This window comes from Trachymyrmex cornetzi, unplaced genomic scaffold, assembly GCF_001594075.2.
Source record: "Trachymyrmex cornetzi isolate Tcor2-1 unplaced genomic scaffold, Tcor1.1 scaffold387, whole genome shotgun sequence".
Classification (NCBI taxonomy): Eukaryota; Metazoa; Arthropoda; class Insecta; order Hymenoptera; family Formicidae; genus Trachymyrmex; species Trachymyrmex cornetzi.
Genome location: NW_017298608.1, coordinates 172,934 through 197,577, shown reverse-complemented (window position 1 = coordinate 197,577; position 24,644 = coordinate 172,934). Strand labels below are relative to the sequence as shown.

General features: G+C 34.5%; 1 protein-coding gene across 3 annotated transcripts in view; it reads right to left on the bottom strand.

Moving 5' to 3' along the window:
- Nucleotides 1–1,042: 1,042 nt before the first annotated feature.
- Nucleotides 1,043–24,644, bottom strand: part of LOC108763872 (ATP-binding cassette sub-family G member 1) — a 70,708-nt gene continuing 47,106 nt past the window's right edge. For all 3 annotated transcript variants that reach the window (XM_018511791.1, XM_018511792.1, XM_018511794.1), the window contains one exon: nt 1,043–1,264. In XM_018511791.1, coding sequence (XP_018367293.1) covers nt 1,143–1,264 — 122 coding nt within the window. In that variant the 3' untranslated portion in view covers nt 1,043–1,142. The remainder of the gene's footprint in view (nt 1,265–24,644) is intronic.

Here is a 24,644-nt window from a genome sequence, read left to right as displayed (position 1 = left end):
CACACACACACACACACACACACACACACACACACAGTAAGCAGTTTTCTCTGCTGAACGCAGCCACTGTAATCGACAATGTGTGTCTTCTAATGTTTTTCGTTCTAATACTCGTTAGATCTCGCGACGGAACAAAATAATGAATTAAATATTAGATACAGCGCTCTCTAAAACTTTCTTTTTTCAATTTTCATAATCAAAATTTATCCGCACTACATATATAGTTCTTTAAGAGATTTTCTAAGATTGTTCAGAGAACGTTCTACATCCTAAAGACGTTCTTAAGATGTCCCTTGGAGAACTATATTCCGTGGATATTTATCAGATACCATTTACAAGCACAAATATTGAGATTATGAGTCAAGGCGTTATCGTGCCAAAGGTCAAGTTCTTTCTATACTGCGTACCCCCGCCTAATGGGACGTTTTAACCCTTGACCCACTCATGAGAGACATGCAAATAAAAATAAAAGTGTATGATTGAATTATTCAGTAAGTATAATTAAGGAATACATAATAATATGTACACTGTTAGAAATTTCTCAATGAATTTTAATTAACATGTAAAGGAAGCATGTGGTTATGCACGAAATTAAATGTAATGAATGATGTAAATAAAAACTAAATTACAATAGTCTTAAATGTGATGAACGTGTGTATTACACATTATTATAGAAATTAATTTACACGTTAATGAAAAGTACGAGATCTGTAACTGAAAAGTAATTTACGTTAATGACATGTAAGAAACGTAAATGTATTAAACGTTAAGCGTTAATAGTATTAGGCTTAATTAAAATATTATTAATATTCGTAAATGTAAAAGTACATTAAATTTCAATACGCTTAACTTTTAAGTTAAAGTGAAAGTATATTAAATTTCATTACACTTAATTTTTCAGTTACTGTAAACTTAAATCTCATTAACATGTGCATTAATAGTCCTTTCAGTTACAGAGAAATTAAACTTCATTCATCAATGTACATTAAAAGTTAATGAAATTTAAGAACATTTCCAACAGTGTATAGATGAAATACGCGCAAACATAAAAAAGGAATAAATATCTAAACTTATAGGCGATCTATGGATGTGTCAAGTTTAAAGCATATATTTAAGAAGCAATCCTCATGTCTTTATGGTACTTACGTAAAACCAGCAAGCGCATTCAGCAACGTCGACTTTCCAGCTCCGGACGGCCCCATAATAGCCACTAATTCGCCGGACTTAAATTCGCCGTTTATGCCGTGCAGAATTTCCTTCTCGCCTGCAACACGAGATCGCAATTATATGATTGCATCATTGCATTCAATGCACGATAATTCATTGTTAATTTGCTTTGGACATGATTCCTTAACTTTATAGCTCAATTCGTATGGAAGATAAAGAGTGTGCGAGAGGTAAAGAACAACGTGAATACGTATTACGGAACATGTAACGTTTAACGTCCTTGGATTACATCGATCACAAAATTTATTTAATAAACTAGGGCTGTTGTTTTATGTGGAACGTCATTTTATTCAAGGCTGCTTTTAGAATCACTGACTTTAGATAACACGACATCTTAATTACGCGAAAGTAAAAGACATATGAGGACTATATAAAAAAATTAAAAAAATACACTTTGTAAAAGGAAATAAAATATAAAATATTGCATTGGAGTTAGCCTTGCAAGTAAGAAAAATGCAATTTTATTCTTTCCTACATATAAATATAGAATGGTAATTATAACAGAGATACATATATATATATACATATATACACGTGACCTTCTCCGAGGAAATCCAGTTTTGTTAATTATGCATTTATTGCACATGAAATTATTAAAATTAGATAAGTAAGGAATATACCTAGTTATTTCTGAATTTAATAGATATGTAAGATAATTATCTGTAACATATTAAATGCTAATGTCAACACATTACAAAAATAGTAACACATGTACACAATATTATTAATATTCATTTTCAGAATTTTTACTAAGATTCTTATAAAAATATATAAAATGTATCTTTTGTGCATACTATAAATATATCTAATTGAATTAACCAGACGAACTTTATGTTCATTTATTATTATTATTCATTTGTTCATTTATTCAATTTTGCTTTATTCTCAATCTTCGAACGGAAGACGACGAAATGAAAGCCGAATACGATTTGAAAAAATTTTGGTTATTCCAGATCACACTTATCTCTTCATTTGTGAAAACACGGAAGTGATAGATATAGGACAGACGAATAGAATTTATAGAACGATACGATCATACAATTGTGCATTATTTTACAACATTACATGTGCTCGTTCAAACAAACCTTGAACTGCTTTAATGATAAATTGATAACAGAACGACTGCATTAAAGCTAATCACGTAATAGCTGATGAGCAGACTATTGTGCGACATACAAAATGCGTAAATGACGCGTGACGAGCACGCGCGGATGTTGCAGCAATGACCTAGTGTTGTTTTTTCTTCATGTCGTCGAGGGAACAAGCGAGGAAAAGAGGAAGATGGGTGATAATGAGTTATATTTCTCCTTAATCACATTTTACATAACGCGTCGCGCCCGATCAATGCTGGATCAATAAACATGAGATAACAATAATTATTATGTTTAACTATGACGTAAAGCTATAAACGCATGCTTGGGTCGAAGAAATGTGGAAGCAAAATAAATAAGGGAAATTCTTTCACCAAAGAAGAAAAAACCGAATTTCATGAAATACCTCTGGAGAAATGTTAATTGCTTTAGAAGTTGTAAATTTCTTTATAATAAGTGATAATAAATACAATTGCTTCACCTAATCTTTCATTCTATGAGCGAGACAACAAGTCAAGTTTGACAACATATTCCACGTACTTGAAGGAAAATGGAAAACCACCAAATTCACCACCAAATTCTTTGCTTCAGAGTTTCTGATCGCTTTAAGACACGCTCTTACTATTATAAGAACATCTTATTGATTGTGAGATAGGCACAGAGAAGCGTATTCTATGTTGTTTTGCATGATTAATCTTTCGTTCTCATTAGGGAGCATTCGCTTCGTATCTTGAGTTATTCGCTTGCAAATCATGTGAATGTCACGGCATACATTAATAATCAGCTGAAGCTTTCCCTCGTTCTACCACGGAAGATTCCTTGAGCGCGTTCGGAGACAGAGATCTCTATTCACATTCACCCGTTTACACACACTTATTCACTACTACTTATTTACTACGTAAATAAACCAGCATAATAAATTATACGCACATCAATCATTTTCTTTCGCGTGAGATTGACAAAAATCATCGTTTTAAAAAGAAATCAAGGAAGCACAATTATAAATATACAATATAATATTAATGTATGATATAAAATTTCAACTTAAATAGATTTTTCTTTAAACTATCAGATATATTACTCATATTTTTTTAAATGTTATACAAAATGATTACAAAGCAATGTTTCGTAGAATCGGTCATGCAATTTGAACGAAGGCACGTACGTATTGTTCTACGTGATACCGTCTGTGACGCACAACTTCCTTTCTTGGGACATGAATAATACAATCAATTTTTACAACGGATGTGCTGTCGACACACTTAAGTTTTGTACATAAAAGTACGTGTAATTGGCACACACGGATAAATAAGACATTGATTATTACTCAAATCAAATTACAATGATCGTGTCCATTTTCCAACGTAAAGCAAAATAATTTGTTATTATTATTACGCATATTTAAAAATAATATTGCGTAACGCGCGACTTTTGATTAAATAAAAGTAAGAATTTTAAAATATACAGGGTGTTTGGAAATTAATGATAAGCCCCTGTGCGAAAGACTTATCACTAATTTCCAAACACCCCGTATATTTGGAAGTATTTCTCGCTTTATTTTGTACACAACTCTGCATACACGCAAGCATACTACATTGTATCGTATTTTATTGATTTTATACAATCTTATATTCTTATCTGAATTGTTTTATATTTTATTATGTTATATATTATGAATGTTTTTATCCGTTATAAAAAAAATCGTCCAGATAATGATCGTATATAATATAAGTATATGTATTCAAAATATTTTTTTTAACTTCTTTTAAAATCCTACATTTAGGCAATATTTATTACAGCAAAAAAATTCCATCGCGCGCTTTGCATTACTTTATTTTGCAATTTGAAATAATTTATTTCGTTCATGAATTTGAAAAAAACATTTACATAATAAATGTCAGGCATAAATAATAAAATATACGTCCTATAGAGCGCTGTCATACTTACGTCTGATTATATGTATTATAAAGAAGAATTATACAGCGAAATGCTTCTTTTCTCTAAGATGAATGCTATTATTAATGGCACATTATAGCAAACATAAGTAATATTTTACTGGACACTAGTATAATTAATTATATCTATACAAATACAATTCCCAGAAAAAGGAAACACAAAAATATGTATGTATACAAAAATCATAAATTTAAATTGTTATTAATGTTTTTTTATAAGCAACTTGTCATACAAATTATTGGGAATAATATAAATATTATGGAGACGTAGAAATAAGATATGATTGCTGCTCCGTCGCCGAATCGACATTTCAATTCAAATTTATAACTGTGTATGTAACAATGGGGAAAATGATAATCACATCATAATTCTAATATTGACACTATTAATAGTCACATTTTTTTTATAGTGTAGTGAATGTTACTGTTCTAGTTTTAAATATGCATTGTGATTCTTTATTTTTTTATTCTATATTATTTATCTCTCTATCTCTCTCTCTCTCTCTCCCCTCCCTCCCTCCCCCCTCTCCTTCTCCTTCTCTTTTTCAACGTGTTTAATTTAATAATAAAAAACGTTTCGCTTTCTAGCTGCTAAGAATCATGACTTTTGTTTCATTAAATTCATTAAATTGTTTTGCTTTCGATTATATAATATTGACATCTTATTGCCGTATTTCGAAATAACCGAGATAATTTATTCTACGTCGCGTGAATTTTTGTATATTACATTTTCAAAACGTGCGTGGCGATACTTTCTCCGCTTAAAACTTTCTTCACTTATCGTACAGCTATACGATACAAATACTTTCTCTTGAAGTACACACGTCACGTAATATACGATTATTAAAGCAATTAAAGCAATCGTCAATTTATTATTTTAAACGTCACGAGGGTCAATATGTCTCTTTATGTGACACGCACATTGATATATATTTAAATAATATTTTTAATCAATTAAAATCTTTAATATATACTCATGTTTTCTTGGACCATAATGGAATTTTTGTGAGTTATTCAAGATTAAAAAGTATCTTTAGCCTTTTATTATTGTTGAGCAATTTGCGAGCACTATGTAATAATTACAAATCTGCTTTCACTCACGTGCGACTATATTTTTACGAATCTAAAAAGAATTCTATTATAGTAATGTCTTGTTAAATTCCAAATTTATTAAACAATTTCATAAAAATAAAAATTTTTTTATAGACTCCTTATATTAATACAATAAAATAATAATAACAAAACGTCTAACTGGGCGTTAGGAGTCAGCACCGGATATAATATTGCGTAAAGCTAACTAATACCTATTCATAAATCAAAAATTCACTTTTGTATGTTTCGGCTTATTATTTGAGCCATCCTCAGCAATAAAAAATTACCGCTTATCGCACTATAAAATCTGTCGAACTGCGTCTCGCACAATCGTAGTTCCGACCTCCAGTATGTAAGCGCAGTGGAAATGTGGTGAGAGACAACCGTCTTCAACAATAGTCTAATGTTGTGCCAACCAGTTGCTTAGCTGAGTGGAGTAGATAGTGGAACTCAAGCTGATAATAGCAACGAGATATTTTTGAAATAAATGGATATTAATTTGCTTAATTAATGTATGTTAGTCTGAAACTTACCCCATCTCCAACAACGATCGCAAGTGGATCCAAGCATCGACAATCCATTACAACAATTTAAATATTACGATGGCAAAGTTAGATTGAAAAATAATTTAAGTAACATAAAAGAAAGTCATGTTCGTTCTGATGTTAGTCACATATTACGCGTTAAATATAAAGAGAGATGTGTCGCGCGAACAAAGCATATCGATCAATAAAAATAAACATATTATAACTTATTGAGAATTTCTATGTATCCATAATTTAAAGCCTTAGTGTCAGTTTGCATGTTGAGACCATTGGATTGACGATTTATACGTAGAGTGTGATAACAGATCGAGTGGATGTAACTCTACGTATATGATTGCGATGTTCTGCTAATCTCGTATTTAGTTTTCTTCCCGTTTGTCCTACATAGGTAGCATCACAATCACGACATTCGATTTGGTAAACCACATTCCTTTTGGTAAATTTCGGCAAAGGATCCTTGATCCTGAATCCTAATAAATTTATTTAATTTATTAATACTGTAATGAGCAACCCTATGACACATAACATTGATAAATTTGCAAAATTTGTTAAAAATACCATTAATAAAAGGAATAGTGAACCATCTGATATGTTCTTTTTTAGCTAAATTGGTAAAAGTTTTACACATACAATTGGATTTTTTAATTAACTTTTTAATCCTATTATTCAAAGTTTCAAAAATAAATTTCAACGGATAGTCATTTTCTAATAAGATACTAATTATAAAATTTACATTTCTTTTGTGGAATTCTGGATGTGAGAGATAAAACACTCTGTCAATCAAATTCAAAATTATGTCCTTCTTTTGTGAAATCGGATGCTGAGACCAATAATTCAAGAATCTTCCCGAGAAAATGGGTTTTTTATACCAGTCAAAAATTAGTTCGTTATTCTTTAAAACAATAGTAGTGTCCAAAAAATTAATGGTATTACCCCCCACCTCCATCGTAAACTGAAGTCTCGAGTGGAACGAGTTAAATTTATCCAAAATGACCTCCACCTCAGCCGTAGGTAAACATAGTATTATGTCATCCACGTACCTATAGTAGAAAAACAATGGGAATTCAATGGTACTCAGCACTCGACTTTCCAAATCTTGCATGACTAATGCCCATTTCCACCAATGTAGATTAACTTTAATCTTGGTTCAATTTACTCTTTGTCTTTTTTTAATATTTGGAACTAGAAAAAGACGAAGAGTAAGTTGAACCGAGATTAAAATTAATCTACATTGGTGGAAACGGGCATAAGTCGGCAATAATAGATGATAATGGCGAACCCATCGGAGTACCAAAGGTCTGTTTATAGATTTGACCATCGAAAGTAAAATAAATAGAATCCAAAATCAAATGCACGGCCTTCAAAAATTCATCTTTCGGTATCTTGTAATTTTTTACAATGAAACTCCATCTGCTAGAAAGAGCATCCATCACTAAATCCACGGGGACATTTGTAAATAAGAATACAACATCCAGTAAAACCAAGCTACAATCTGATTTGATTTTAACGTTGTTCAATTTTTTTATCAAGTCATAACTGGGGTGCGTTCCGAATGAACGTCCGGACGACAACTTTTCATCCAAAACCGTTCCGTTTACCAAGATGTGACGTCATAACCGCGTTCTGTTTTACAATTTCCAAACACCCGGACGACAACTTTTCATCGTGCTCGAGACTCCGCCGAAGAACGTCTCGCATGCGCAGAACGACATATTGTAATAAAGCGCGATGATGAAATATATGTAGAAGTGCGTTGTAGGTTAGATTAGGTATATTTCATCAGTTTATATATGTAAATATATATACAAAAAATATATATTAAAAGTTTTATATTTTTAGGTACAACTTGTTAAAATGGAGAATTTAAAGGCAGCTGGTTTAACTGTGATTAGCTATTTAAGCAAATTAATGTTCTTCGATCAAACCATTGACAGCAACAATGAAGATAGCGATGAAGAAATGGAATTATATTTGCACAGATTAAAAGTCCGAATTAATAATGCAGTAACCAAGCCTCATCGCATCGAAGGTTTTATCGAAAGAGTTGTCGATATGTCTACTGCTTCTGAATTTCAAAGTCACTTCAGAATAACCGTAATAAGTTTTGAATGGCTCCTAAATCGAATAGCTCCTCTATTAGAAAGTGCTCGAGCAGCTGGACATCAAACTAGAGATCCGAAAATACAATTACTCTCCTTTTTGTGGCTATTAGCAACACCAAACAGTTTTCGGTAACTAAACAAGTTATAAAAATTCAAAATATTTATTTCACATTTTTGTTATTTTGTAGATCAGTCGGTTTACGTTTTGATTTAGGAATTCTACATTATCTGCTATTTTTATGCGGGTTGTAACTGCTTTAAATGAAATTTCTCCAGAAATAATATTTTGGCCAAATAGAGAGGAACGCCAACGCATAGCGCTATCTTTTCAAGCTTCTGCTGGAATAGAAGGTATAATCGATGCTATCGATGGAACTTATGTTGCTATCAAGGCTCCAAGTGAAAATCCGGATGTCTACATTAACAGAAAATGTTTTCATGCCATAACTCTGCAACTAATATGCGATAATAAATTGTCACTTATAGATTGCTTTACGGGTTATCCTAGCAGAGTATCAGATATAAGGATTTTTCGAAATTTGCCAATATACGAAGATGTCACGAATAATCCAATAATTATTTTGATGATAATCAATTTATTATCGGAGATAAGGCATATCCCGTTTTGCCGTGGTGCATGCCTCCCTACATCGAGAGAAGAAATGTTACAGAAAGGCAAAAACATTTCAATACTTGCCACGCTAAGTCTCGCCAAAGAGTTGAACGTTGTATTGCTCTTTTATATGGAAGATTTAGGCGACTGAAATATCTTGATATGAATCGAACGGATTTCATAGCACCAACAATAATTGTTGCATGCGTGTTACACAACATATGCTTAGATAACGAAGAAAATGAAGAAATATTAAACACGTTTATAAATGAGGGTCTTCAAGCAATGAATAATGCTGACAATATTAATCATGAAGCAGCTATTTACGACGATATAAATGCAGAATTGGGAAGAGAAGGTCACGCATTACGGGACAGGATCGCAGAAAATTTATATCCGTTTTAATAAAAAATTTCATTGGTATTTCAATAAAAAATCATTGGTTTTATTTTATAATCATTTGAACAGCGTCACTTTTTACATTTACGCTTTATTCGTATTTTCGATTTTGTTCAAAAATAGTTTAATTTAAAAGCATTATTTGTCGCAAAAAATACATTAGGAAACTATATAACGTGTAATAAATATAATATACTTAGTTTTTCTTAAAACCATTTGAATTCAAATCATCTTAACTCAAATAACTTACAAGCTACTAGAATGTTTTAACTATATTAGAAATGAAATATATTTATTTCGTAACACTTATAGAAATAAACACTTATACATTTGAGTCTACAAATAGTATCACATACATTTCAGTCTAAAAGTAGTCTATCACATGTCCATCACAAAAAAACTTAAAACTTTAAAACTGTATAGTGATCTAGCTTGCAATACAATACAGAATGGTATGACTTCGACTCTTATGTGAAATAATAGAATTACAAACTGATTAGAAATTAATTTGATATGGAAAACGAAAAGTATTTTATACTTTTCAAATTTGATTATCCATAATTGCTTTAAAAAAAGTATAATTAGCAATCTTTTGAAATAAAGAAATAAAATAAAATATAAGATTAACCGAATCAAAATGATTATTTTTTAGTACTTAGTAAGTTTGTGCAAATGAATTTGCAATATTTTCTAAAATTTTTAAAGCTACATCTTGTCAAGCCATTAATTCATTATGACGTTTTTCTCTCATAACCTCTCTTTCTTTAAAATTTTGTTCGTATGTATTTAGTTGTTTTGCTAATTCACTTCTTTTTCTTATTTTCGACTTTTCATTTCTGTTTTTTGCAATATTTTCATCGTTACTGGATGAATTTTCTTCAATTTCAACTGATGGCGTCTTGGAAGCATGATGAATCCCTCATGAAGAAGACGCAGTTGACACTGGCTGCACATCAGGATCTTGACCAAATATTTCATCCATTTCAAAGAAGTAATCGAATTTAATTGTACCTGCTCCATTGCTCTTTTGACTCATATTATCTTTCTTTTCCATATACTTTTGTTTTAAATATTTAAATTTATTTTTTATTTGCTCATTTGTGTGCATCGGTAACTTTTGAGCTAACATATCCCATACTTTGTCGTTTTTCGTTGTCGTGCTTTTAAATAAATGTTTGTAGGACTTATATAAGTTTATTAATTCTAAAATCTCGTTTCGATTCCAAGAAGTTCTACTTATAGTATTTTCTTGTTCAGAACTCAAAATAAAGTCAGATGTCGAGACATCAGCTTGAATTTTAACGTTGGGAAATAATGTAACAGCTTTGGAAGAGCTAATGAACATTAATATATTCCCTGTAATAATAACACAATATCGAAATTTTAAATAAGCTAAAATTTGTATATGAATAATGAACAAAGACATATTTACATAATCTATAATTTAGATTACATAAAAATATATATTTGCATGACGAACAAGTAAAAGCACTTATCAGGTTTTTGTTGAACCAGTACATCTCTTGATTGATCTGTGATGACATTTCCGTTCGGTTCAGTTACAAGCAAGTATTCCATATTTTCTGTATTTACGTAAAATATAACCACAAAATATAAAAACTCTAAATATGTAAGCATGTATAATGCGCGCAAACGCAAAAACATTCCAGAATCGTTCCGTTTCATGAGCCAATCTCGGTATGTGACGTCACACTTCGTCTGGATGAACACTCCGGTATACGGAACGCACCCCTGTTATTAACATGACTTGGAATTTTTGGTATACTGTCGATAATCAAACCATGTATAAACGTAACCAAATTATACAAAGTACAGTCTACTGCCGAAATAATGATTCTAAACGGACAATTTGGCTTGTGAACCTTTGGAGATCCGTAAGCTCTGGGTAAATTGCTATCACTACAATAAAGTTTTTTATATGTTTGATCAAAGATAAATTTAGATTTTTTCCATCTTGTGAGCAAGTTTCTCAAACCATTATTAATTTTGTTACTAGGATTTTTTGCAATTTTTAAATAAGTATTCTCATCAATTAGCATAGCATTGATTTTCTCAGTATAAGATGTTTTTTCTAATGCTACCGTTATGTTGCCTTTGTCACCCTTTGTAAAAATAATATTTCTGTTCTTTTTGAAAAATTGTTTCATACATTTTACTAATTTATTTATCCTGTGATGTATCGAATTATTCTTAGATTTAAAAGACAGTAAATTGTTAATGATTGCTAACGCGCGAATAATTCCTAACATTATTATGAACAGATCTCTGTAGTTTCTTGATATTGTGTTTTCAATGTTTTTCATAAACTCCATGTTCACAACCATCCTTCCCCCATTAATCGAGAGTGCGAAATTCTCCCCTAATTGTAACAAGCATTGCATGTTAGTTGGAATATGGACCGAAGAAAGATTGAAAAACCATTTATTTCTTGTAGTTATCAATGAAGTGATCTTATCCTTTAAAAAAGAAAATGGAGAAATCTTGATGCTTACCACATTACAATTGTTAAAGGAGGACAAAGGTAATGTCTCATAAACAAATTTGTTAGTATTATTATAATTATTTCCCCTTAGTAGCCAAAAATATTCTAATTTTTTAATATTCTCAATTTGTTTCATCTCTTCCTTCCAAGTCAACCAAGCTATTTTTTTGTCGATTCTTTGTTTATTTAAAATAAAATGAAAGATGTATAAATAAAAGAAAAGATGTAGATTTTAAAGGCATTGAAAGTAATTTAAAGAAGTATAGCACTGAACAGGCGGCTATGATTAGAGACATTACATTACCCATTCTTAAGAGAAACTGCCATCTTTTTCTGTTGCTAAAAATGAGATTAATACCAGGATTATGCAATTGATGAAGACCACTAAAGATTTTCTAAAGCGAAATCCTAATATCATCTTAACAAAGGCTAAAGGTAAGGGAAATATCACATTTGCATTAAATAAGAATTATTACAAGTCTAAAGTCTTGCAGATGCTTGAGGACAAAAAAATCTACGTAAAATTAAAGAAAGATCCGATTAATAAATTAACTAACGATGTCCGAGATTTGTTAATGAGATGGAAAAAGAAAAATTTTATTAATGATTTAATGTATAAAAAATTATCTTGTAGCGAAGTTGTTCTCCCGAGAGTGTATGCTTTACCGAAAATACATAAACCAAATTGCCCGTTCAGACTAATAGTGGCATCTATAGACAGTCCGTTATATTCCTTGGCAACTTTCATACATAACGTCATCTCTAACAATGTACCTAAATCGACTTATAATATTGACAACAGCTTTCAATTAGTGAAAAGACTGAAGGGGACGCGTTTTGGAATTGAACATAGTTTAATTTCATTGGATGTAGTGTCCTTGTTTACCAATATCCCTGCCGAGTTGGCTATTGAAAGTATTGATAAGAGGTGGAATTTTATGAAAGATAAAGTCAATATCTCGAGAGATGAGTTTATGTTGGGTGTTCGGTTGATACTCAATTCAACTTATTTTAGTTTTGATGGTCAATTTTTTAAACAAAATTTTGGTACCCCTATGGGGTCGCCTCTTTCTCCAATTTTGGCCTTACTTAGTAATATACTTAGTAATGAGGGATTTGGAGGCAAGGGCACTTGAAACTTTGGGTTTTCAACCTTTGTTTTATTTTCGTTACGTTGATGATATCGTTATGGCAGTTCCAAGGAATCTGGTTGACTTTACACTTGAGACTTTTAATTCATTGCATGACAGATTAAAATTTACCTTAGAATTTGGTGACGACAAAATAAATTTTTTGGATATTACTATTATTAATAATAACAATGTAATGGAATTTGACTGGTACCATAAGCCTACATATTCGGGAAGATACCTTAATTTTCTATCGACACACCCACTTTCACAAAAAAGAGGCATAATAACAAGTTTGACAGATAGAGCGTTTTTACTATCGGACCCGAAGTATCACCAGAAAAATTTGGAACATATTGTTGGTACTTTATTAATATAAATAATGACTATCCTATTGACTTAATTTTCAATACTATTAATACCCGTTTAAAAATTCTCTTTCATAAAAGTACGATACAACAGAAAGAATCAATTGACGAAATCAGCAGCGATTTTACTTCATGGTTTGTACTGCCTTATGTTCCAAAAATTTCAGACGAGTTTAAAAGAATCAGTAAAACATTTAATACCAAATTAGCCTATACTAGCTCAAATAAATTAAATAGTGTGATCAAAGGACATAAAGACATTCTCCCAAAAGAGAAAAGAAAAAATGTGGTTTATAAAATTTCTTGTAAATCGTGCGAGGCATCTTACGTCGGAATTCTTACAAACGAAAAGAAAACTAAAAACTAGATTAGCTGAACACCGCAATCACATTAACCGGAACAGTAACAGCCAATCAGTGATCACAGAACATCGGATTGAATTTGATCATGACTTCGATTGGGAGAATGTCGCGGTACTAGATGAAGAGCGTTCTCTGAACAAAAGGTTAATATCGGAATGCCTTCACATTTTAATGCAAAAAAATAGTCTGAATTTACGCTCTGATACGGAAGGTGTACATCTGAACTATATACAATTACTTAAAGACATCTAATAGTTTTATATTCTCGGTTATACTGGATTTGTTTTATGTTTTGACATTATCTTTCTCTTTTTATTTTTATTTTCTTGATTCTTTTTATTTTTGTATTTGACCTGACATGTCTTTCCGATTATATTAAGTATATTATTCATGTGCTGTTCGAGCTGCGATCAACATGTTTCTGAACTCGATACTTTATATTAAATATTAATTGTAATTAGTTGATCCAATGTTTAGACGAATTCCTTCGATGTCATGTGGTAAGTCACCAGTTTTATGGTTAATTTGAAACTTGTTCAATGAGAAATTTTTATAAGGTTTTTTATAAGGTAATTTTAATTTTCGAATAGATTAGAACATCAAATCTGCTAATCTGATGGTGATTTTCCTAGACATTAAGGAATTGATATTTTAAATTTATTTAGCTGAAGATGGTTCCAAAGTGAACTGAAACGTATTATATGTGAATAAAGAATAAATTTTTTTTGGATTGAAGAAATAAGATTGCGTATTAATTACCACGCTGACTCTCATTCGCCCTGTTTTTGAAGTTTTTATGTTGTTAAAATAAAATGATTATATAATTTGTAATTCTGAGAATCAAAAAATTTGTTCAAAATATTAAATGGTAATTCATTAGAAATAATGCATACAAGATGGAAAATTCTGTTATGCGCAATTTCAATCGACCTATATACATCATTCAACTCCAATTAAAAAATTTTTCTGATGTAATCATGCTTAATATTATTGAATCTCGCAATTGAAGAATCATGTGAATCAAATTTAGGAGCAAACTTCGCAATTTTATCAAGGTATGGTGGTACTAAGTTACGTTCAATACAATGTTTTATTAATCTAACCCTATTCTTGTTCCTGTAGATCGATTTTCGGTGTCTGATCCACTCTTTCATCAAATTTACATCATATAATCCGAAAACTAAACAAATATAATTGAAACACGAATCATTTAGTCGACGCCTCATATTTCAGCCTGGCGTATTCATAAACAATTCCATAAAAATAAAAATTTTTTTATAGACTCCTTATATTAATACAATGATAATAATAACAAAATGAATAAACAAAAATATCTTGTTGCTATTATCAGCTTGAGTTCCACTATCTACTCCACTCAGCTAAACAACTGGTTGGCACAACATTAGACTATGTTGAAGAAGGTTGTCTCTCACCACATTTCCACTGCGATTACATATCTGGAGGTCGGAACTACGATTGTGCGAAACACAGTTCGACAAATTTTATAGTGCGATAAGCGGTAATTTTTTATTGCTGAGGATGGCTCAAATAGTAAGCCGAAACGTACAAAATTAAATTTTTGATTTATGAATAGGTATTAGTTAACTTTGCGCAATATCATATCCGGCGCTGACTCCTAACGCCCAGTTAGATATTTTATTATTATTATCATTGTGTCCAAATTTATTATTTTACGAGAGAGACGCATATATAGAAATTTATATTACAATAATATTAATGCATTTATATTTATACAAATTCGTAATATATACGAAAATATATAAATGTGACAAAATAATAATATAATACATACATATTAATATTATATGTTTTGGAAAATATAGGAGCTATATTTTAAATCATTCTCTCTCTCTCTCTCTCTCTCTCTCTCTCTCTCTTTGTGTGTGTGTGTGTGCGCGCGCGTGCGTGCGTGCGTGCGTGCGTGCGTGCGTGTAGTAAAATTATTTTGAAAATACGAAATCTCATAAACTGTTACAAAATTGCTACAAAATATTTTTATAACGATTATATAAAAGATAAAACTGCAAAAGAATTTATCAATATTGAAACTAAAAAATAAATGTAAGCTTTAATCTTGTGACGCTTTGATAACCTAAGAATCAAATGATAATCAAAAAAATACATCATACCATACAAGATGTTATTATAGAAGTTAAAGAATGAATACTGTATTGTAATTTTATTTCATACAGTTTAAAGAAAGTATCCCTGGTGAAAACTTTTCTCAGAATTTTTCATATAATTTTTCAGAATTTCAATATAATTTTATAACTTTCTCACATTTTTTAGACGAATTGGAACACTTCTAAAAAAATCTACATCTTTTCTCAGAAAATTGATAAATTAAACGAACTTACAGTGAAGTTCGGTTATAATTATGCTGTCTCGTCCGGATGGATAATTGTAGTAGCGTTCCGCTGCATAATCCTCAACAGATTTTGAAAGCTAGAGAAAAGAAAATCAAAAAGACGCCACCACTGACTATATTCAGGCGCGTCCACGGTCGTCATTAGTTCAAAGCATACGAATCTAAAAATGGAGTGTGGGTATAATCGAACTTCACTGTAAGTTCGTTTAATTTATCAATTCTGCTATGTCTCGTCCGGATGGATAATTGTAGATGTTTAAAGTACAGATTCGTAAGGGGAGTGAGCTATTACCATCCTTCTAAGGAATCTAAGTATTATAGTATTTATTTTGTTACACAACTACATTTTTTCCCTCTCATGGGCGTGCTTCGTATAAAGTAATGTCCGTATATTATTAACAAAAAGTCAAACTTATAAATGCGAAAATTGCGCAGAAACTAAAAAATAATGTGCTTTATAAACAAAAAAGAAAGCAGGAATGTACAGTCCAAAGGAGGTACTTATCAAATTAGGAAATATCCAGGATCATACCCTGGAAAGAGGTGTTGCTGAGAATCGGTCGATTATAGAACCGAGCAAATGTCTCTGAGGATTTGCTCCACCCAGCCGTACATCTAATTTCCTCCAAACTAATCCCCTCGTTCGCTGCAAGGGATGTTGACGCATGGCGAATAGAATGCGTTGAAAAAATATTTCTATCGACACCTGCCGTATGAATTTTGGTTTTAACCCACCGACCCAGTGTCTGAAAAGAAACTACCTTGTACGGAGCCCGGAAAGAAATAAAGAGTGAATTGCAGTCTGTCTGGCGAAGATCGCCAGTAATAGAGAGATAAAACTTCACCAAAGAAAACACGCAGAGTTCTGGCTTATCCGTAAAGGGCTTGAAAGAGAGCAAGGGTTGACACCGACCAATTCCAGAGGTCTTAAGACGTGCGGGGATTCTTATAATCAAGGAATCTGAAAAGATAATATTTACTGTATAGCTGCCAGAGTCTGCATTCTCTGAGCAGTGATGAGAGCAAGGAGCGTGATCAACTTCCTCGAAATTACTTCCAGGGAGAGCTCTTCGTGTGGGTACAAGGAAGCCAAATGAGCAATCACTGGGGACGGGTCCCAGATATATTCGTATCTAGGGCGCTGTAGTTTCAAGCAATCCCTTTAAAGAATCTCCTGACCAAAGAGTGAGAGCCTATCTCGTTCTGAGAGATAAGGGATACTGCTGAACGATATTCAAAGTGGCATAAGAGCCTACGTCTGCCAAGGAAGAAGACAAAAATTCCAGAATTAAGGGCTGATGGAGCGAAGCAGCTGACTTCTTTTTTCTGGCAAAACAACCAAAGCCTAATGGACTTTGAATATTGAGCTAAGGTAGTTTCTGAGATAGATGCAAGCGTCGCGGTTAAGGCTGGCGGTGGTATCCCCCTACACAGGAAGGCCTGCCGGATAATTTCGCGACCACCAGGGAAATCCTGTCCCAGGCCGGATGAGAGTCCCTGAAAGGAGACGACAACATATTAATATCCGGATCAAACTGAATCGGGTGCTCGACAACTAGCTGAGTGATTCACTATAGAGGAAACTATGGCTGAGCTGGCCACCAGGCCACCACCACAACACCTTCCGCTTTGTCAGTGATGATTTTACGTAAGACCCTTAGAATCAGAATGAATGGGAGGAATGCGTAAAAATAGAAACTACTCCAATTGAGAGAGAAAGCGTCGACTGCATACGCGAACGGGTCCGGATGCCAAGAGACAAAACGAGAGCACTTTGCATTAATTGAAGTGGCAAACAGATCGACGTCAAAACGTCTAAAAATAGGGACAATTCTATCGAAGTACATTTGTGATAGAGACCATTCTATCTCTTCCGAGGTAACGCATGATTCCGCGTCTGCTTCAAAGTTTTGTGCCGAAGGGATGTAAAAGGCATAGATGAATAGATCTCTCTCCGCGCACCACGACTAAATCTCTCGGGCTAATCCCGAAAGTAAATGAAACTTGACGGAGCTCATACGATTAATGTAGGCAATCGCTATAGAGTTATCTAGTCTTAATAAGATGTCGGAACTCTTTAAATGAGATGCGGAACATCTAAGTGCGTGGAAAGCAGCTAAAAGTTCCAAATAATTAATGTGGAAAGCTTTATCCTCCGGCGACCAAAATCCGTGTGTACGCACCTCGCCACATACCGCACCCCATCCTGTAAGCGAAGCGTCTGAGTAAATTTCAAGGGTGAAGAGACCTGAACAGATATAATTGCACTACGAGCTATTTGTAAAAATGCGCTTCCACCATAGATCTTCCCTGAGCGAAGCTTGGAGAGGCATTCGCGCCTCGAAGTTATAGTCTGAAGCCATGAGGGCTAGGAATTTTTCTCTTTCTAATGTCTTGGTATGTAATAAGCCATATTGTACTGCCGGGTAAACCGAAATGAGAGACCCAATGTAACTAGCCAAGTAACGAATTTTACACCGCTTCTTATTTAAAACTTCAAGAGTCATCTGGAGGAAGATCTCTCTCCAGTCAGGTGGGATAGCGACTGCAAAAATTTCTGTATTGAAGATAAAGCCTAAAAAACAAGCTCTTGATGGCATCAGTACACTTTTACGCATGTTGATAATGAATCCCAAGGACGATAATAGATATAGTGTTGCAGAGATATTTCTTAAACATAGGTTATATGTGCGTGCGAGCAGAAAATCATCCAAATAGACCACTGAGAAGAAGCCTCACTGCCTGAGAGAGTACAGGATCGGTTTCATAATTTTAGTAAAAATATAAGATGCTGAAGCCAGGCCGAAGGGAAGGGCTCTAAATTGGTAGAGTTGACCCTGAAAACGAAAGCGCAAAAATTTTCTATCACTTCTATGAACAGGCACAAGAAAGTATGCGTCTTCCAAATCAACCGAGGCGAGGTAATTGCCTGGGGAGATAAGGCGGATGACAGTCTTCCAATCCTCGAGTTTAAAGTGTGGAGCAATGATAAACGTTAAGGCGCTTTAAATTGAGAATAAATCTCGATCCACCCGAGGATTTTTTGATAAAAAAAAATGGAGATAAAAACTGATTCTCGAAGTCTAATATGCCTTCAATCGCACCTTTAACGAGGAGTCTAGAGATTTCTTGAGCGCAAATCTGCTTCTCTAGAATTGACAGGTGACTCGGGGGATCCTCGAGTTGAGGCGGCGGATGTTAGGTGAGGGGCAGCCTATAGCCAGCAATGGTTTCCAAAATAACCCTATCCGACGTAATCTGCTTTCAACTAGAGGGGAAAGCGGCCAATCTGCCGCCAGTAGTTACCACGTCGTCTACCGTCTCCTCAATTGGGACCTGGAGCGATGAGTCGATCGGCGGTAGTTGATCCTTGCCCTTGTCCGCCTTGTTGCCGATCCTTGATATCGTATACGGGCGCGAGCGTTTCCCGAAGTAGAAGGTGCTACCTGAGATGGCTGCTTGATGGGTTATTGGATCTTTCTTGTAATCGATAACGACAGCTTGATAATTTCCTTGGAGGATTTCTCTATGGAAACTGTCTTTTTCATTTGTTCTCCAAACGATGTTCCGAACAGAAGATCGTCCACTGGGATAGAATCAGCTGTGTTTTTAGCATTTAGGTTGCGGGCGTGATTTGAGCTCTCCTGATCAAAGAGAAGCGATAAAAAAGATCGGCCAGAATACTCGCCCCTTCATTTACTTTGGCTACCGCTAAACAAGCCTCAGGGCGCAGAGAGTTCTGAATTTCAGGCCTAAAAAAATCAGAAATGGCCTCGCCTAATGCGCAAAGAGCTAGGCCTGCTTCTTCCTGGTTCTTGCCTGCATAATCGTCCTTCTTGACAATCGAATTGTTCTTAAGGGCCACGCTGCACTCCTGATTTAGAGTAGGGGCCTTTAGAAAGGAGTGAGGCCCGATTGCACACATTAACAATCGGACACGACAGGATTTCCCGATCGGACACGGACCCCGATCAGACACGGACCCGATTGCGCACAGACCCGATTGCGCACAACCCGATCGGACACAGATCCGATTGCGCACAGACCCGATTGCGCACCGACCCGATTACGCACAGACCCGATCAGACACGGACCCGATTGCGTACAGACCCGATTGCGCACAGACCCGATCAGACACGGACCCGATTGCGTACAGACCCGATTGCGCACAGACCCGATCGGACACGGACCCGATTGTGCACGGACCCATTTGCACACAGATCCGATTGCGCACGACTAGAGTCGAATCGAGTCCGTGCGCAATCGGGTCGGTATGCAAACAGGTCCGTGTGCAATCGGGTCGGTGTGCAAACGGGTCCGTATGCAATCGGGTCGTGCGCAATCGGGTCTGTGTCCGATCGGGTCCGTGTCCAATCGGGTCTGTATCCGACCGGATCCGTGTCCGATCGGGTCTGTATCCGATCGGGTTCGTGTCCGTGTCCGATTGAGAAATCCTTTCGTGTTCGATTGTTAATGTGCGCAATCAGGACGCTCCCTTTAGAAAGGCTAATGCCTCTGGAGGAGCGAATTTCTTAAATAAAAGCTCGCGCTGATCCACCGCGAGACCCTTACGTGTCAGGTCGCACCATTTGCGAGTCACGAGCTCGTTCCACTGTGATGTCTCCTCCCCCTCTAAGTCAGGACCAAATAATTGTTTGGTGAGGGAGTCTGTGTTGCAGGCCTCCGAAGCAGAAATTGCCGGGAAAGAGCTCTCGTTTATATTGACCTGCTTAGAATGACTCAATGATGTGTCATCCTCTTCATCTACATCCTCTTCTACCTCTGAGGAGAAAATACAATATTCCAGCATGCGGGAGAAAAAAGTTGTGTCGGCATGCCGCCTGTATTTCGCAAATATAGATCCAACAATATCATACACACCTAAAAACTTTGGGTCCATCAGCCCCTCTTGTCGCACAAGGGGTGCTGAAACAGTCTCTGAGTCAGATCTTGTGACAGATTCCGACTCATTACGTGACCCAAGATTCTCCTAGGAGTCCAGAAAAAGGCTAGACGAGGACGGGAAAGGTCCGCTGGGCGATCTAACCCTCCTTTGAGACAATATGTCAATTAAGCGGACCATCTTATTCTCCAAACTGGCCAAACGGTCTGCAGAAAGTGATCTCCTTCTCTTTCTGGATTTGTGGGAAGACTTTCCCATACCTGAAGCACTGTGAAAATAACCCGAAGCCGAAGACGAAAAAAGAGTGTGTTAAGGATTCACACAACAGGAAAACAATGACGACCGTGGACGCGCCTGAATATAGTCAGTGGTGGCGTCTTTTTGATTTTCTTTTCTCTAGCTTTCAAAATCTGCTGAGGATTACGCAGCGGAACGCTACTACAATTATGCATCCGGACGAGACATAGCATAATCTACGTTTTTTTTTTCAGAATTTTCTATTGCATTAATTATAAAATATGGTAAAATTTCTAAGATTTTTTATAAGTATAATTTCTAATGAAATGTTATAAAATTTAAAAAATTTTTAAACATTTTTTATAAATTATAGGGTGAGAAATTTCAGAATATTTCAAAATTCACAAGTATAAAAAGTTCTGAGAGAAAATGTAAACTTTCCGAATATTTCTGAGTATTTCTGAAAAATGATCCAATTCGTATAAAAATTATAAGAAAAATTTTCATCAAGAATACTCAGAACTATCTTTTAGTGCAATTATTATATTTATATTAGGTGTACAACTTTGCTTCCGCCGTTTTCCTATAGATGGCTTTAGCGGTAAGTGGTGGTCGAAATAAATAGGTCATAGACATCATACAATAAACTTGGGCATCTGTCAACATAACCCCATAGAAACATTAGTAGATTTATGTCTGCATCATAAAGTTATTCTCGATTGAAAATCGAGTTTACGAGCCAAATTCTCGTCATTTGCGAGAGGTTTTAATTTTCTGCTTCAATATGAAGAAATCTGCGGCTGAGGCTCATCGAATGCTCTCAAATACTTATGGTGAGGCCGCTATTAGTGAAAGAACGTGTCGTGGGTGGTTTCAACGCTTCAAGAACGGTGATTTTGACATCGAAGACTGGCATAGCGGTGGAGGAGTGAAGGTTTTCGAAGAATTGGAGGCATTGATCAAGACTCTTGTCAAAATCAAGAAGAATTGACTTGATCATTGGGAGTGACTCAACAAGCCATTTCAAAACGCCTCAAAGCCATGGGAATGATTCAGAAGCAAGGAAATTGGGTGCCGTACGAGTTGAAGCCGAGAGATGTTGAACGGCGTTTATTTGCTTGTGAACAGCTGCTTGAAAGGCAAAGACGGAAGGGATTTCTGCATTGCATTACTGGGGACAAAAAATGGGTTTATTACGATAACCCCAAGCGCAGAAAATCATGGGGAGTTCCCGGCCATGCTTCCACGTCGACGGCCAAACCGAATATTCACGGCTCCAAGGTCATGCTCTATATTTGGTGGGACCAGCTCGGCGTAGTGTATTATGAGCTGTTAAAACCGACTGAAACAATCACAAACGATCGGTATCGAACGCAATTGATGCGTTTGAGCCGAGCATTGAAAGACAAACGGCCGCAATACAACGAGAGACACGATAAAGTGATTTTGCAGCATGACAATGCTCGATCCCATGTTGCGAAAGTGGTCAAGATATACTTGGAAACGTTGAAATGGGAAGTCCTACCACACCCGCCATATTCTCCAGACATTGCTCGCTCTGACTATCACTTGTTTCGATCAATGGCACATGGCCTGGCTGACCAGCACTTCCGGTCTTATGAAGAAGTAAAAAATTGGATCTATTCGTGGATCGTTTCAAAAGATGACCAGTTTTTTCGACGCGGGATTCGTACGCTGCCCGAAAGATGGAAGAAAGTAGTAGCCAGCGATGGACGATACTTTGAATCATAAATGTATAACTAGTTTTTTAAAATAAAGCCTCGAATTTCGGAAAAAAACGGCGGAAGCAAAGTTGTACACCTAATACATAAACCGGATATCCGGTAATAGGTATGAGAAAGAATAAAAAAATTTAATTAAAGTCCTTTGAAAATTTTTGACACATGAAATTTTGCTTTCTTAATCAATCACGGTAAATAATTTATACATCTCCATTTCTTTTTTTTTATTGAGAAAATTTTCCCGATTTTCAACAAGAAATATCGCATATGAAGTGCATGTCACAAATGACGTTAAGGGGGAACATTACTCTTAAGACCTAAAAATAATACCAAATTTTAGCAATTTTTTGCAGTTAACTAATAAAGTTAATCAAAAATCATTTTTAAATGCTTCACTATATGTACTTTCGAGAGTACAAAAAATTTTTTTAAACTTTTATCACACAAATGGCGGTGCTATATCAACAGCATCGAACCTCTTTTTTTGGCCAGTATGCGGTGTGCACGGAATTTTCTACACCTTTTAATGTGGAAAAAAATCCAAAAATGCTTATTATCTACATACTTAAAGCTAAAGAAGTACGTAGGATTATTTCAAAATATTTATTTTCGTAAAAATGGTAAATGTTTGAAAAAAAAGTAACATTTTCGACCAAAAAATTTTATCTTTTAATGATAATAACAAAAAAATTTTCAATATATCGTAAAAATCCTACGTACTTCTCTAGATTAAATATCTGAGAGTAATCTGTGCAAATTTCAAGTGAATCGATTAAGAATTGTAAAAGTTATCGGCCCGTATTCAGAACGCGCTTACAACGATGTTAGCACGCTACATACTATACTTTACGTCACGTATATTATAGAATTTCAGAGATAAATGTGCGCTTTTATCGATAAAAACGCGTTCTGAATACGGGCCATCGTGTACACCGACTTTGAAAACCTCGTTTTAAGAAACACGCGTTTAAAGTTTTCAGAACTGATTTTTTGCTTATAAAATTATAAATCAAAATAGATTTTAGGATTTCAAGGTTGGTGGTTTATGGATCAGGAGTTTAGACATTAAGGGCTTAGGATTTGGAAGCTTTAGTTCAATTTTCTGCCAATGAATAAGAAATATATTTCTTGATAGCAATATGTTTATGTATATAATTTACTCAGTTGTTACTGAAACTCCGAAAATTCAATTTGTCATATCTCAGTAAAATAAAATGATATCGGGTTAAAACAATATGGGTTTGAAAGGTAAGATTTAGTACTTTTATGTAAAATGAGTGCTAATGTTGAGAGAGGTATACTCTAAATACGGCAGAAAATCGGATTTACTAACAAAAAGTGTTTTTTGCAACTTTAGGTTAGAATATCTCGAAATCCTAACGTGATGGAACAATTCTGTTGGCAGATTTCGATTCAATATGAAAAATTACGTTAGAAATGACTACTCTCGTTTCTGTTTCCTAACCATCGCAGGCCTGTATTATTATCTCATCAATCAACAGCCCAGTTTATTCATAAAAAATAAATATAATAAAAGGTCATATAAGAGTCCAAAAATATAAATTTTATGTTAAAAAAATCAAGATATTACAAAGTAGAAATCATTAAATCCTAATTTATTATAATTATATTACATTATAACATGTTTTGGTCTTTCGATTAGGCCCTCTTCAGACATATAGTACCTGGTATGTAAATATGAAACCGGAATTTTTTAATAGAAAATACACGTTTATTGCATGAAAATAATAAAAAATATTTTATTCGAAGTATTGCCCATCGCTAGCTATACATTTTTCCCACTTGTCTGACAATTTGTGGATGCCATGCCAAAAAAATTGTTGCTCTTTTGAGCCAAACCAGTCATCTAGCCATTTTTCGTACATTTTCGTAAGAAGTGAAGCGCTACTGAGCAAGTGCGTGTCCCATCGATGCAAATAAGTAGTAATCGGACGGAGCCAAATCTGGTGAGTAAGCCGCATGCGA